The sequence below is a fragment of the Rhipicephalus microplus genome, chromosome 2, assembly GCF_043290135.1.
Source record: "Rhipicephalus microplus isolate Deutch F79 chromosome 2, USDA_Rmic, whole genome shotgun sequence".
In the NCBI taxonomy this organism is placed as follows: Eukaryota; Metazoa; Arthropoda; class Arachnida; order Ixodida; family Ixodidae; genus Rhipicephalus; species Rhipicephalus microplus.
Window position 1 is genome coordinate 269,567,490 of NC_134701.1, and position 14,399 is coordinate 269,581,888.

Here is a 14,399-nt window from a genome sequence, read left to right on the forward strand (position 1 = left end):
TTTGGGTCCCCTGGCATGCTGGAATTGTACTAAATGAAATTTCTGATTAGCTCGCTTCGGCATCTTTAAATTTCCCGGTGGTGCTAGTAGCTACACAGTTTCCTTTTATTACTGCCGAACGATTCAAACGCCTGTTAATTTAGAAAATCAACGATACGTCGCTCCTACAATCTGAAGAATTTCGGCACTTGCAATTCACAAGGAACACCGCAAAACGCCTTTCCCGTCAATGTGAGGTGACCCTCACAAGCTTTCGCTGTAGAGTTCCTCGGTTTAGTTTTATCTCAACAAATCAGGATTTTTAATAACTAACCTATGTGCAGTTTGCAATGAACCGGAAACAATCGATCACTTTCTTCTCACATGCCGCCACTTCACCTAACTGCGCCTAATAATTCTTGAAAGACCGATTATACGGTATGCTCGGATTGCCAGTCAATACATCCACCCTATTATCGTTTGGAGCCAGTCAGTTGGGTGTGGGCCGCAGTGCTATTCTGTCAGCGCTACATACATTCATTCAGGCAACCGGGAGGATACACTGCTAGTGGTACTGCCAGATATATCCAATTCTTTCTCCCCCTTCCTCATTCTTGTTAATTTGTTTTATATATTCTGGTTTATTGATTTCTTCTGCACTTTTTCACGTTTTTTAAAGGAACATTATTATTGTTCCTATCTAATTTCTGTTTCTTTTTTTAGCAAGCGTTGTAATAAATATCCATTATAAGGTACAGTGTGGCCAATCTCCCATGTGGGTATGAGCCAAGATCTCCTAGGTGACAAGACAAGACAAGACAAGCTCTTGTTCTCCATCTTGGCTTGCGCGTTCGCGCTGTGTAAATATGTCTTCAAACGCCTGGTTTCCCGTGTGCCTTCACGTAACAATATCAATCAATCAATCAGTATCATAACAAGAGTTGTGCGACGTGCACGTAATACACATAATTTATTACATGTTGTACAAAACGACACAAATGAAAGTAAAATACAGATGCCAGAGATGTGTGTACATACACGAGGAAAAGTCTCCTTCACGTCTCGGTAGGAAGCTTAGTTGCCTATTGATAAATATGCCCAACATACACAATCCTTCTGCCATACCACCTCGACAAATCAAACTGCAACGTTCCATGGCAATGACCTACGTTGTAACACCACGCAATGGTTAAAACTTTGAGAACACCTAGCTGAAATCTCTAAAACCAATGAATTGAAATGCAGTTACACAACCTCGGGAGGTACAATGGCAGGTTTCGCTATCTGCGAGATCCTTGAAAGTTCTCGTTGTCAACTTTACCTCGGCAGTTCTGTAGCATGGTGAAGACTGTTTAGGTTTATCTAATGACATACGATGTCAGGCTATCGACTACTCATATCAGTTTACCTGAACGCTATGGAACCTTCAGTGCACAATTAAGTAGTGCACATTGAGCAGGTTTTCGTCAGATAAATTTGATATACATTAGAGTTAAGCTCTAAATTATTTCACCAGCACGTTGCGACTGCACAGGTAATGGTAGTTGAAAAAACTGCCACGGTAAGACGTATTTATCAGAACCTGTATTAGTCTACACAAATATAAGCAGCACCAAATCGATCACAATCATATCGTGGTTTTGGGACGTTAAACCCCACAAATCAATCAATCAATCGATCACATTCAGTATAAACAGCGTGTATCCAGTACAACACGACAACGGTATTATGCGGTTCGGATTAACTATTTTAGGCTAAAAACATTCTAGAATGTCGAAAAAAAAAAGAAGGGACGATGCAACTTTCGAGACTTCGAAATTCTTTTGGGGTAAAATCAACAATTGTTTACCTTAAGTGCTGCTTCACCAAGCAAAAAAGGGCCAGCAATCACACAGTATTCACAATAACGAACACCGTCTCGGTTTGGACCCATGAATACACTCAAAACTAGCACTTGCACAGAGGTGCCATGGTGTACAACATCGCCACAAGAAGCAGCCGTTATTTACAGTTAGCACGTAATGGAGGAACGACACAACAATGGATCCATTAAATGCATGGTGCCAACGCCAGTGCGCAGACTCTGACTTAACTATGCATTTCATTTCTTCTTTTCTTTCTAAATGTACACTGTTACATGTGCTCCTTCCTGATGGTGTCGTACTCAGAATCACTAGATCACACGTTCTGCTTGAAACGTGACTCAGTACAGCCCCAGCAGCGAACGATGTGATCACTCTTTTTGTCAGAAGGGCTTGCATGTTTTCTTGGTGCCACGCATGTTCAATTTGTGAAGCTATTTTCGCAGTATTCTTTATTCATCTACTTACTTATTTGCCAATATGGGCCACAATTTAGAATGAAGCTGTCATGGGATCCACTGTCTCACAGCACAAATAATGTGAGCCTAGACAAACTTCCCTGTAGAAAGGCCTGAAACCTTCAGGTTCATGCTTTTTGCTGCGTGTCTTTTATAGAAGTTCAGATAGGTACTTGACCACGCTTGTTGTAGGCTTACTTGTGCGATGATGTCTGCTTAAACCTCGTTCTTGGCGTGTTCGAGTTGGTAATCAAGGCGATGGCACCAGCACGGATGGCGTAAGAAAATGTACAGGGAATCCAGTGCTAGACGTGGATCGAGCATAAATTACTGACTACGATTAAGTTTGTGCACTTCACACGTAATACATGGGACAACAGTGGCTATCTGTAAATGAGAGTGACGGAGAAGGGGGCGTCCTATACTACACAGCAATGCTGTTTTAACGACTTAGCACTTGGCGAACAGTGAAAAAGTTTACAGCACACATCATACATGCACTTGTAAAACCCGTTTGGGTGGACGTGTAGTGTCAATACCCTGTCAACAATAATGATAATGGCTGTATAAAGTCATGCACCGTCATGATCGTGGATGGTCGCGTTATGCGTGGCCGTACAGGAGCCAGGCATACCTATACAACACAGGAAAAAAGATGCAGCGCTTTCGAATCTGAAAGTCAGAGTGATGTGGCTACGCGAGTAAACTAGTTTGGCAGCTTTACCCTTAAAGTCTTTCTTTACAAGTCACGAAGAACGAACGTTATATTTAGACATGCCCGTTGTTACTGTTGCGTCGAACGCAACAGAGTTGGATAATGTTTTGAAGAATGAACAGAACCCGTTGAGTAATAACTCGCCCTATAATTAATCGAAGCCGACCTTATTAAATGTTGGATGAACTCATCGCAGTGATAACGAAGTGATGTTGCAGAATTTCGATGTTAATTCTTCGTGTGAAAGAGCCGAATACACTAGGGTCACTTGCCATGTGCATGCAATAGCTTTGAACAGTTTTCAAGGTTTCCCCAATAAACCTGAATAACAATAAAGTCAGACTGATGTCTGACTAATATGTTTTACCTCATGAAGCGATTTGCAGGAGCACTAACTTCGAATCATGCGCGTCACTTCCACGTCTGCAAGTCTTGTTTGTGATCGATCACATGTTTCTGCATAATCATTCAACAAATAATCCCTGGGATCTTGTGGGCGTGGCTTACGTTACTTCAGAGTCAACGCTGTTTTTTTTATGTAAGCTAATCCTGATGGTATACTCTGAAGCCAACTTCATCTTATAATAATGAATCAAAAAGGCAGTATGGAGAGATTTCATATCTCACAGCGGTACGGGAAACTAGACTGATTTACGTGTAGTAGAACACCGGTGGCAGTTGACCATTGCAGCTTTTTCTCCCTCTTCAATTATGTGAGCATAATCAGGTTGCAAATGTAAGAGTTTCTACTTGTTTTTGTACGGCGTCTTTGTTTGTGACTATGTAATACCTGTGTGCCTTGCGCATCAGGAAAAATGTTTGCCCAATTCACCCTTCATTGGCATTAAGCGAGAAGCGTTCAAACAATCCAGCTATTTTGCTGAGGCATTCCCCACTGCAAACGATATACACATCCTCACGACAGGCTCTCCTTGCAGATACACGCAATGAGGACCAGTGGAAGATGCCCTAAAAATAAATAAACTTGTTAGCGAAAGGGTTAAAGCTCCCGTTCAACTTCGTCATGGATTGAAAGTTCTAGTGTTTAACTGGTAGGTCATCTAACTCGACTAATTTTTTTTTGTGGGGGAAGGCGACTGTTTCTTGGTTATTGTTCGCGTGCATGTTACCGACGTCGCTTCCGTGACGGAAATGACGTCTGTGAAGTCTTGAAACACTTTCCTGTTTAAAAAAGCCAATGACTACGCTGGGCATTATAGCGAAGGTGGTGAACCAGTGACAAAGAGCGCATGTGAACGGAGGGCTTTGTGAATTCGGCATTGTAGTCTTTGAACCTATGCCTACTTGCTGCTTCCTATGCGGTGTGACTACGAATGTCGTTTGACAACATTGCTCGCTATGCCCATGTCCAAATATAAAAAAAAAATCAGCCTGTGGTCTGAATGCTGCGTTTGCTATAAGTAACGCAGGTATTGTGAAACACATGCTTTGTCTCATTGAAATTAATGTATTCATCACCAGCATTACGAGAGACCAGAAAATTTCCGGCTGCATTCACTTTATATCAGTTTGAACTGGATGAAATGAACGCTTGAACTTTCGCTTCGATAAAACTGCATTTCAGTTTTTGAAAGTGCCCGCGCTCTTATTGGGGTTGATTTCACGAATGGGGATTCTCTGAATAGAAATGTCATTGTCATGTACAAAGTCATGGCTGATTATGTAATGCGACCTCAAACTTCGTAAGCATAAATCTTCGATAAGGTCCCCCACTCGGTGGCTAGTATGTTTCTTAAAAGTTTTTTGGGACGAACATGTCTCTTCTATCATTTTTTATTTCTCTTACCCGTTTCACCAGCCCAGAAAAGCCAGCCGGTTTGGGAACTGACTAACTTCTCTTTGTTTCCGTGTATTTTGTTGCCTCATTCTCTTCCTCGGACGAAATGAACCCAATCAATATAATTAGACTAGGTGATAGTAACGAATGAGAACCGGTATTCGAATTTTAGGCCGGTGCAGCGTCTGCATAGCGCACACTTCACGCTATTAATTATCTTCAAAAAAAAAAAATAACAGCGGCGCATCGTGATCGGTGCATTCACATGACATAGGAAAACACGGAGAACATAACGCGAAATGTGGGCCTCAAACCCCGTTAATGAAACGATGCACCCTCGAGACAAAGAAACAGTCTGCACAAAGGCTGACACATATCATCAGTGTCACAGAAGCTTGGATCAATGAAATGTTTTGTGAATGAACTGATCACTGAATAAGTGGATTTCTCCGCAACCACTCGAGCCATGAAGTCTTCAATTTCCTGACGAGCACTCTTCCCGGCCATTTAAACTCGCGAACGCCAACTGTGCCTCGACGGTGCGAGCGTCTTCTGAGTGCCAGCCAGAGCCAGCGACGCATCGCCCCAGGCTAAGCGTCGAACGACCTCTCTGTCTCTGCAAATACACTTCCTTGACGACTATGTAAATGGCCACAATGCGCTCTTTCTCAGAAAAGCTGCGACCACACTATAGACGTGAGATAGTCCTGAGCCTTTGTGTACACGCCCGTAGCGGCCGCCGCTAGCAGGGTGTTATACACCGTTGGCGGTCGTCTCCTAGATCGTGTAGAGGCGGGGAGAGGAAGGGGAAGACACGTGTGTCATGACATTGGCTGATAACCACGCTGTTTCACTGGCGCAGTCGAAACGCTTCAGAGAATTGTGTCGTCGGCTTCGGAAGACTCGGAAAGCTCGTGGATGGCGGCGATCGACTGGCGGGCCATTGGGTGGTACGAGCCAGCAGCAGATGTACAATCCGTCGACGCGGAGGCTATGTCTGTGCCGGTCAGGCTCTGAGTGGCCACTGACGATCGCGGAGTCCTGTTACCTGCGACAGATCGAAGACGAGAAGCAGTAATTATCACGCGATAAGTCAGCCGTAACTGCAAACGAAAACAATACCACCAACAGGCTGCGTCAATCATAAACGTTCGGAGTGATCAACAGTGGATGAACAAAAAAATGCCCAGCCATAAACGTGCACACGAGAGAAGGGGCAGAACCCCCTTCCCCCCCTTTGATCACGTAAGGGTGGAGGGGCGAATTACACACGATGCATACACTCAATCGGACCCGTACAGTAGTTCTTTAAAAAGCAGGGATGTGGCCATGCAGTTTTCTGACGATAATAGCGGCTGAAGGCCCTTGATGTTGCATTGCAGAAACTGTTAAGCCTATACTTCCCACCCTCACTTCAAGAAAGTCAGGAACTAAAGGCGAAGCCGTGGTGAGAGGCGTGGTTTTGGCCCACCTTCGCAATCACAAGTTCTAATTGTGATGCCGTGTTACGAACAGTTGAAATTAAAGTGCATTTTCTTTAGTTTTTTTTTGCGTACGGGCTCCCGCGTCCTCATTGGCAAATCGGGAAACATAGTATACGGCTTTGTGATAGCGCGCAGAGGCAAAAATGAATAAAATGACCAAGAAATCTGAACCCTGTCGCTTGATGAGCTGATAAAAGCCATTCTTTGTCCTTAACACCTCGGCCTATAAAGATTCATACCTAGGGTCTTTACTAAGCACCTCCTTCGCTGGCACAAAATTGAAACAATAAAGTTGATAAAGCACATGCACTTTGAATGTGCAAGTACATTTGCATGTATTCTGTGCAATGGTACGTCTGAATTTGATAGTTTTCGACTTGCCGTCCTTTGCACAGGCTTTTTAAACCTCTACGTGATAAATTAATGTGGCGAAAAACAATAAAAACGCCTTTTTAACGCAGTCTTCGTAAGTAAATAATCTCAAACTTGTCGGTAGCCTCAGCACTTGGGCTAATTTGGCATCTTGCTTCTATAGTGGTTTTCATTTCCACATGTGTTCCACGAATTATGATGTGCTCTAAGGTGCCTAATTATAAAGCTTTATGCACTTAATTGTCCATGAGCAATTGTAGCACCAGTGTTGACGTCCATTGTGTCTCACTCGAAAAAAAAATGTCATTGTACAGCACTATTGCGAATTGCCTGAAGCCCTCTCTAAATGTCACGTGACATGTGACATGTGTCAGAAACCTGTACTTGGAGTTCAGCCTCACGTCAAGCTGGTGCAATGTTGTTCTTGTTCTTGTTGACCCATTGCACGTGGTGTATACCCACTGTGGGAGATTGGCCAAGAATGGAGCGGTTTTATGAAATAGTATGCAGTTTTAAAATAATGGAGGTTATACATTAGAAACGTTGTCGATTACCTGCGAAATTATGTTGCTTCATTCAATGCATACAATTATTTAAATAAAAATTTTTTTCCTAAAATAAGAGCTGTACCCTGATATCAAAGTGAAATCATCGTCCTTTTTTACATGCATATCCTAATCTTCTTTCTCACATCAGCACATACAATTTTTCCAGCAGTGATACCATGTACTATGATGATATGAGTCTATGATGATATGGGGGGGGAGGGTGTAGTAGGAGGGTTCACACGCTATCTTCAATTTTCGTACTCTTTTGGCAGATTTTGTTGCAGTGTTAACGTCGTTTAGATAATTGCTGATTAGATTACTATTTTAATGTGAGGCCTGGCACGAAGCCATGTGTTCGTACCTCGATGTCGAGGTAAAGATTCATGTTTGTAACAAAGGTGGGAAAAAAAAAGAAAAGTCAGCCGAAAGAAGATGTGTACCTACTGGTCAACATGCACTCGATTTGCTTGTGGCATTTGAGGATGCGCTGGGAGAACTTCTGGATGCGACGCCTCAGTTCCGTCGGCGCTGCAAGCGTGTAGATGACCGGGTTCAGAGCACTGTTGATTGGCAGGATGAACACCACGACCCATGCGTACACGTTCTCTGCAATGGGTGTAATTTTCCCTCACTGATGCTGCCATGCGACTGCGCTGAGGCAAAAATACAGGCTACTGTATTGCGACAAACGGCACATGCTTGCATGAAATCAACGAAAATGCATATTTTTAACTGCATTGATTGATATGTGGGGTTGAGCATCCCAAAACCACCATATGATAATGAGAGACGCCGAAGTAGAGGGCTCCGGAAATTTCCACCACCTGCGGTTTTTTAACGCGTGCACCCAAATCTGAGCACACGGGCCTGCAACATTTCCGCCTCTATGGGAAATGCAGCCGCCGCAGCCGAAATTCGATCCTGCAACCTGCGAGTCAGCAGCCGAGTACCTTAGTCACTAGACCACCGCGGCGGGGCATGTTTATCCGGAAGATGTCAGAAAAATAGTTGCATCATATCAATGATGCTTTCATTATATTGGGTGCTGTTTTACATGCGCAAACAAGGTGTGATTATGAGGCACGCGGAGGTGAAGGGCTCGGAAAATTTTGAGTCTCCAGTGGATCCACCGAAATGCCGTCACCATTTCCGGGATTGGTTCCCACGGGCTTCAGGCCTGCAGTGAAGCAACATAAACACTGGACCACCGCTGCGTGCGTATATAAAACATTTACAAGAGGGTATTTAAGAAACATAAAAAAATAACTTCATGGATATCTGTTGTTGAACTGAAAAGCGGTGTCCCAATCGACTGCAGTGAATTGTGCATGCGGTACTGCCATGCAAACGACCTCTGCATACTGTCATAACCACGCGTGAGCTTGTCGTGGATGTTTCGACTTACCCGAGATACGCACTTCGCAGAGGGCCAGAATCTTTATGATGACGATGGGAATCCAGCAGAGGCAGTCGGTGAGCACAATGAAGAAAAATCGCAGCGCGAGCACCACGTCCTCCTGCTTCTTCAAGGTGACCGGACGTGCGCGCTGTCTGTCTTCTCGGATGATCGTGAACATTGACAGGTATAGACCCATGATAAGCACCATCTGCGCAAGACGAGGCGGAACAAGTGGAGTTCAACGAATGGGTTCAAACACGCAGCTATCGCGTGTGCTTGCGCTTTTACAGTCGTCTAAATATTTATCTAGCCTCAAGAGCAGCAATTTTCGCGGCGTTTCACTGTTCCAACACTGAACTAAACTTCAAAAAAGGTTATGGCAAGTGCAGTCTCTAAAAGCTCCGGCCCACTAAACATTTTTTATCGCAATTTGCCACGTCGCGTGGCACATACACAAAAACAATGTTGCTGCTACACACGCTAGTTGAAAATTAGGCAGGGTGCATACGTACTTGAGCAGTGCGTGCATCTAATACAGTAGTTGGGATTTTGCGTTCCGAAACTGCGATACCATTACGAAAGACACAATGTTTGAAGGCTCTGGAAATTTCGACAAGCTGACGTTCTCTAACATGCGCCGAAACCTAAGCACGCGGGTCTCTGGCATCTCGCCTTCATCGAAGTGCGGGCGCCGCGGCCGAGATTTGATCCCGCAACAATCAGGCAACAGTCGACCACCGTATCCACCACGCTGGGATCGCGAGCGTCTTCTTAACGTTTCACAAACACGAGTAATGACGGTTGTGTCCCTACCACTCTCAGGTGTGTTACCTGCGCTAAGAGAAATAAATGGACAAATGTAAATCGTACATTTCGCGCGCTCATAAACAACTGAACACTATCAGCACGTATATGCTATTGACGACTGATGAATGCGCTTAGACATATTTATTGTTCAGTGGACAAAACAAGTTATGAGCTCTTGGTTCTTTATTTTTCCTTTGCCACATTCTATACTCCTATACGTATACGCAGTGATTTAAGCCGTTATGGCACTCGACTGCTGACCCAAAATTCGTGGGTCGAATCCCACCTCTGGGCGCCACATTTTGATAGAGGCGGGGTGCTATAGAGTACTGTGTACTTAGATTTAGGAGCAAATAAAAAAAACGCGAATGATCAGAATTTTCAGAGCCCTCCACTACAGTGTCCCTCCTGGTGATATCGTAATTTTGGGATAGAAAACAGCAACAGTTGCTATCCCTAACCTTAATTGTAGGCTAGCTTCCTGTACGGTAATTTGAATACGGTAATCATCCACCTCGAGGGCCAGTGCTCTATACGTCATGGGTGTAGTCTGGGGACATCGAGCTGAGTTATTCCCGTACACAGTGAAAGCGAGGGCTATTGTGACACGTTGTGACCATTTAATCGCTTCAATTGCTCTACCAGACATCATCGGTGGCGTAATACGCCTGTTTGGCTTATAGTATCTTTTGGATCGCTGGGCATGTACAGTCCTCATTTTTATGAAAAGGAAAATGCGAGCACGTGGCAGATAGCCTGATACCACACATGTGGTACGGTACAGCGGCGATATCTGAAAATCGAATGAGAGAGTGGAGCCATCTCTTCTAATTTCTGCCGTCCCTTCATGAATGTGTCCTACATGTCCCTTATCCCCTGTGTACAGTAGCAGATTACAGCACACTAGCTAAGGCCGACCGCTCTTATCATCATCATCATAATCATCGTCATCATCATCATCAGCATGACTACGTTCACTGCAGCACAATGGCCTCTCCCATGTTCCGCCAGTTAACTCGGTTCTATGTTTGCTGCTGCCAATTTATACCCGCAAACTTCTTAATCTCATCTGCCGACCTAACCTTCTGTCTCCCCCTAACCCGCTTGCCTTCTCTGGGAATCCAGTCAGTTACCCTTAAACGACCAGCGGTTATCCTGTCTACGCGCTACATGTCCGACCCATGTCCATTTGCTCTTCTTGATTTCACCTATGATATCCTTAACCTCCGTTTGTTCTCTAATCCACTCTGCTCTCTTCTTGTCTCTTAAGGTTACACCTACCATTTTTCTTTCCATTGCTTGCTGCGTCGTCCTCAATTTAAGGTGAACCCTCTTTGTAAGTCTGCAGGTTTCTCCTCCGTAGCTCAGTACCGGCAAGGTACAGCTGTTATATACGTTCCTCTTGATGGAGATAGTGGCAATCTACCTGTCATAATTTGAGAGTGATTGCCAAATGTGCTCCACCCCATTCTTATTCTTCTAGTTACTTCAATCTCGTGGTTTGGCTCCGCGGTTATTACCTGCCCTAAGTAGACATAGCCTTTTACAACTTGAAGTGCACTATTACCCATCTCGAAGCGCTGCTCTTTTCCGAGGCTGTTGTACATTACTTTCGTTTTCTGCAGATTAATATTAATACCCACCTTTCTGCTCTCCTTGCCTGACTCCGTAATCATGAGTTGCAATTCGTCCCCTCTGACTCTCTATATATATGTTTCGTTCGGACATTTCAGTGAAGAATGATTGATTTCTATACGAATTGCTGCTATCACAGCTTCGTGTGCGACAACAACGTGAAGTGATAAAAAGAAACGAAGACATAAAAAAAACGGGTGCAGGCAAAAGACTGAAAGCGCTGCTTTTTCCTTTTAATTTATTATTTCGTCACGGCGGCTTAGTGCAAGACTATTTGTCACATGCTAACGTGCTACCTTCCATGTAAAATGACGGCCGTATGCGGCACGTTTCTTCAAAACACTTAAGGTGTAAACCTAGCTTCCAGTTTCGCAGAATTCCTTGGTGAGCAACAGCTCAATGGACATGAACAAAGCCTCCGAGCATACTTATAGGCAGTGCCCGTGTCTCATTTCGTTTGTGCCCGAATGTTTGCCCACGCTAACGACACGCTGAAAATCTATTAACTCCATAAGTTATAGCCTAGTTCAGCGGAAGTTTCTTTCGAAGCACTGTCCTTTTTATTGTGCGAAGATGTTGTCATAAGATCAAGGACGTTCTGCGGCGTTCGAAGCAATTTAATATGAGCCCGAGCTGCGAACAGAATGAAAAATGCTGTGAAGTCATGTTATATATCTTATCGATGCGCCGGAGCAAATAGTCCCAGTCTCACAAACCAGTCTGCCTCATTTATTAGAAGACATTTGACGATGAACGTCAAGAAAGCAATCTTGCGTCAAGAAAACGCACGCTGCAGTCAGTCTTTTGGCGAGCAGCGAACCGTGCCGCAGGCACTCATCAGCATAACAAAGGAATCTGGAAACTTTATGAAAAAAAAAATACTTCCGTTTTAGGAATCGCTCTTTGGGAAGGCGCCCGGAATAGTGGTTCTAAAGTCGGGAAAGGCAAGCTTGGAACGACGTTGTACTTTATCAAAACTACCAGACCGGAATATATAAATGGGAGCAGGACGGACCAGTGGCGTCGCAGATGATCCGGAATGCCTAAACTCACCAGGCCGCTCGTCATACTGCTGCCAACGCTTTCGACCGACTCCTGGTCGTTTAACGTTATGGGTGCCGACATCGGAATAACCTGAGATAACTGCTAACACTTCCTCTTTGCTTACTTAAATGGATCGAATTGTTATGTATGCCAAGATTTATGCTTCGTCCTGGTATTTGGCTGTCGCAAGTTTGCTGCGGCACTTATTTCACAGTTACGATGTCTAGTTCTCAAAACGGCGGGTGTCTTTCTTTTATGATATGTTCCTCATGCCGTATATCTGTACTTCCATATATACTTCCCCCTGAAGAAGTGATGAGGCTGTATGAGTTGTTCACTATTTTGGGACGTCAGCAATAACGCTAAGCTCGTCGATGGAGATACATCACAGTGACCTTTTCGAAAACTATATCCTCTAAATTATCATTACAGTTTAGTATAATTTAAAACAGTATACTTATTTATTTACATAATGTCTCGGAGTTATGACTAGAAGTTAGAATCGATGGTTAAATTTTTTATGCTTCTGTCAAGTTCTTCGCACTGAAGCGCTGTAGCGCTAAAACGTTTTTTTGCTCGCCAAGTTTGACAAACTCTGTCGTGTCGCTTCATCAAGTTTGCACTACCGACAATGTGGCCCTCTAGAACTAGGCTATCGAATTTCTGAGTTACCTGTATGTTTATAATCGCATCTTCCCTGCATCTGCTAATCAATGGTGTCATAACATTTGAGCTGACTGCCCGTTATGATTTTTTTTCTTTAGGCAGCCTATTGTACAGCGTGGTCTGATAAAGATGTGGGCTTGAAGAGACTAAATGTCTTTGAACAGCGGGGTGTCTCTACAGACAAACGTTTCCACAAGTACTGTTGTTCTCTTCAAAACAGCGACGGCCAAACTTTCCTAGCTTTCCCCCATTTTCTCTCCTATTTTCCTTTCTTTTATATCTTCTTTCCTTCCGAAAGAGTAGTTAACTGTTGTGTCCCTCTATGTATCAGTGGTTATGAATTATTATTATTATTATTATTATTATTATTATTATTATTATTATTATTATTATTATTATTATTATTATTATTATTATTATTTATTGAGTTTTTACGTTCCTAAACAAAAATATGATTATGAGAGGCGTATTTCAAGAAGGCTCCGGAAATTTTGACCATCTGGTTTTTATCGTACACTGACATCACCAGATGTCCCAAACAGTGAACTTGAACCTTTCGAATTGTATGTTCAAAAATTGTGGACGTAGATCTTTTTTTTTTCTCTTCACTTTTTTTACTCTTCTAAATGACGCCAAGCGTGCATTTTTTTTTTTCTGAAGCCGCATCACCACATTACGTGGGTCTCGACATGGGGCATTTTCCAGATTTGTCAATGTTTGTGGTCCTTCCACTTCGAAACTTCGCGGTCATCGACTTCAATGCTTTTTTGACACCCATACTGCCGATTATCTAGCCATGTTATACAAATATATTGTCTATATTATTTGTAGATTTTTTAAAAATAATCAAAATGGGTGCGGAAGTGAGCCTTGCTTCAGCTCAAAGCACACCGTGAGACATAATGTCGGTCGTCAATGGGTGATAATAAAATAGTGGCATTCTTCTTTAACCAAAAAGTGGATACTTGAGGTGTTCCGTGAAGTATTGAATTTTTCAGAATATTTTATCGCAACCTAGGTTTATCGCAACTACGGCAAAGCTTGCAACACTGCGATAGACATTTTACTTTCCGAGGGCTAATAGTGCACCGACATGAAAGTTCAAATTCTCTTACAATACAACTGGAGAGGGTCGAGCACAATGTTTGGAAAGTTTGGCGTGGAATGACCCATCTATATTGCCTCGGCTACTCCATGTCTGCAAGTAACTTCTGCAGCGTGTTTGTCAGCCTACAGAATGTGCCGGCGTCCGCGTCCAGTGACCCAGCACGAGACGTGGAGCTTACTCGAGCTTCACACACATACTCACGGCGAAGAAGTTGACGCCTAGGAAGACGAAGGCCGAGTACTCCCACCCGAGCATGAAGGGGTCATCTATGTGGAGGGGAAAGCAGAGGCCGTTGCTGGAGTAGAAGGCGCGCTGCTGCGGCCACTTGACCACGGGGAACACGGCCAACCCCAAACCCAGCAGCCAGACGATCGCCAAGCAGTAGCGCGCCGCTGTCACCGTCACGGCGCGCACGTTCGTCTGTGTTCACAGATGAGTGGAAGCGCGGTGAAAAAAAAATCGCAATGTTTATTCACATACTGTGACCTTACTACAAGCACAGCGACAAGAAGTTAAAGAAATGC

General features: G+C 43.8%; 1 protein-coding gene across 2 annotated transcripts in view; it reads right to left on the bottom strand.

Moving 5' to 3' along the window:
• Positions 1-5,283: 5,283 nt before the first annotated feature.
• The window catches only part of LOC119169985 (relaxin receptor 1), a 139,236-nt gene continuing 130,120 nt past the window's right edge, over positions 5,284-14,399 (bottom strand). The window contains exons 16-19 of one of the 2 annotated variants that reach the window (XM_037420990.2): positions 14,077-14,295; positions 8,622-8,823; positions 7,661-7,822; positions 5,284-5,860 (exon numbers count right to left, since the gene is read on the bottom strand). In XM_037420990.2, coding sequence (XP_037276887.1) covers positions 5,685-5,860; positions 7,661-7,822; positions 8,622-8,823; positions 14,077-14,295 — 759 coding nt within the window. In that variant the 3' untranslated portion in view covers positions 5,284-5,684. Of the gene's footprint in view, positions 5,861-7,656; positions 7,823-8,621; positions 8,824-14,076; positions 14,296-14,399 lie in introns of both variants that reach the window. The other variant, XM_037420991.2, reaches the window with a different exon arrangement.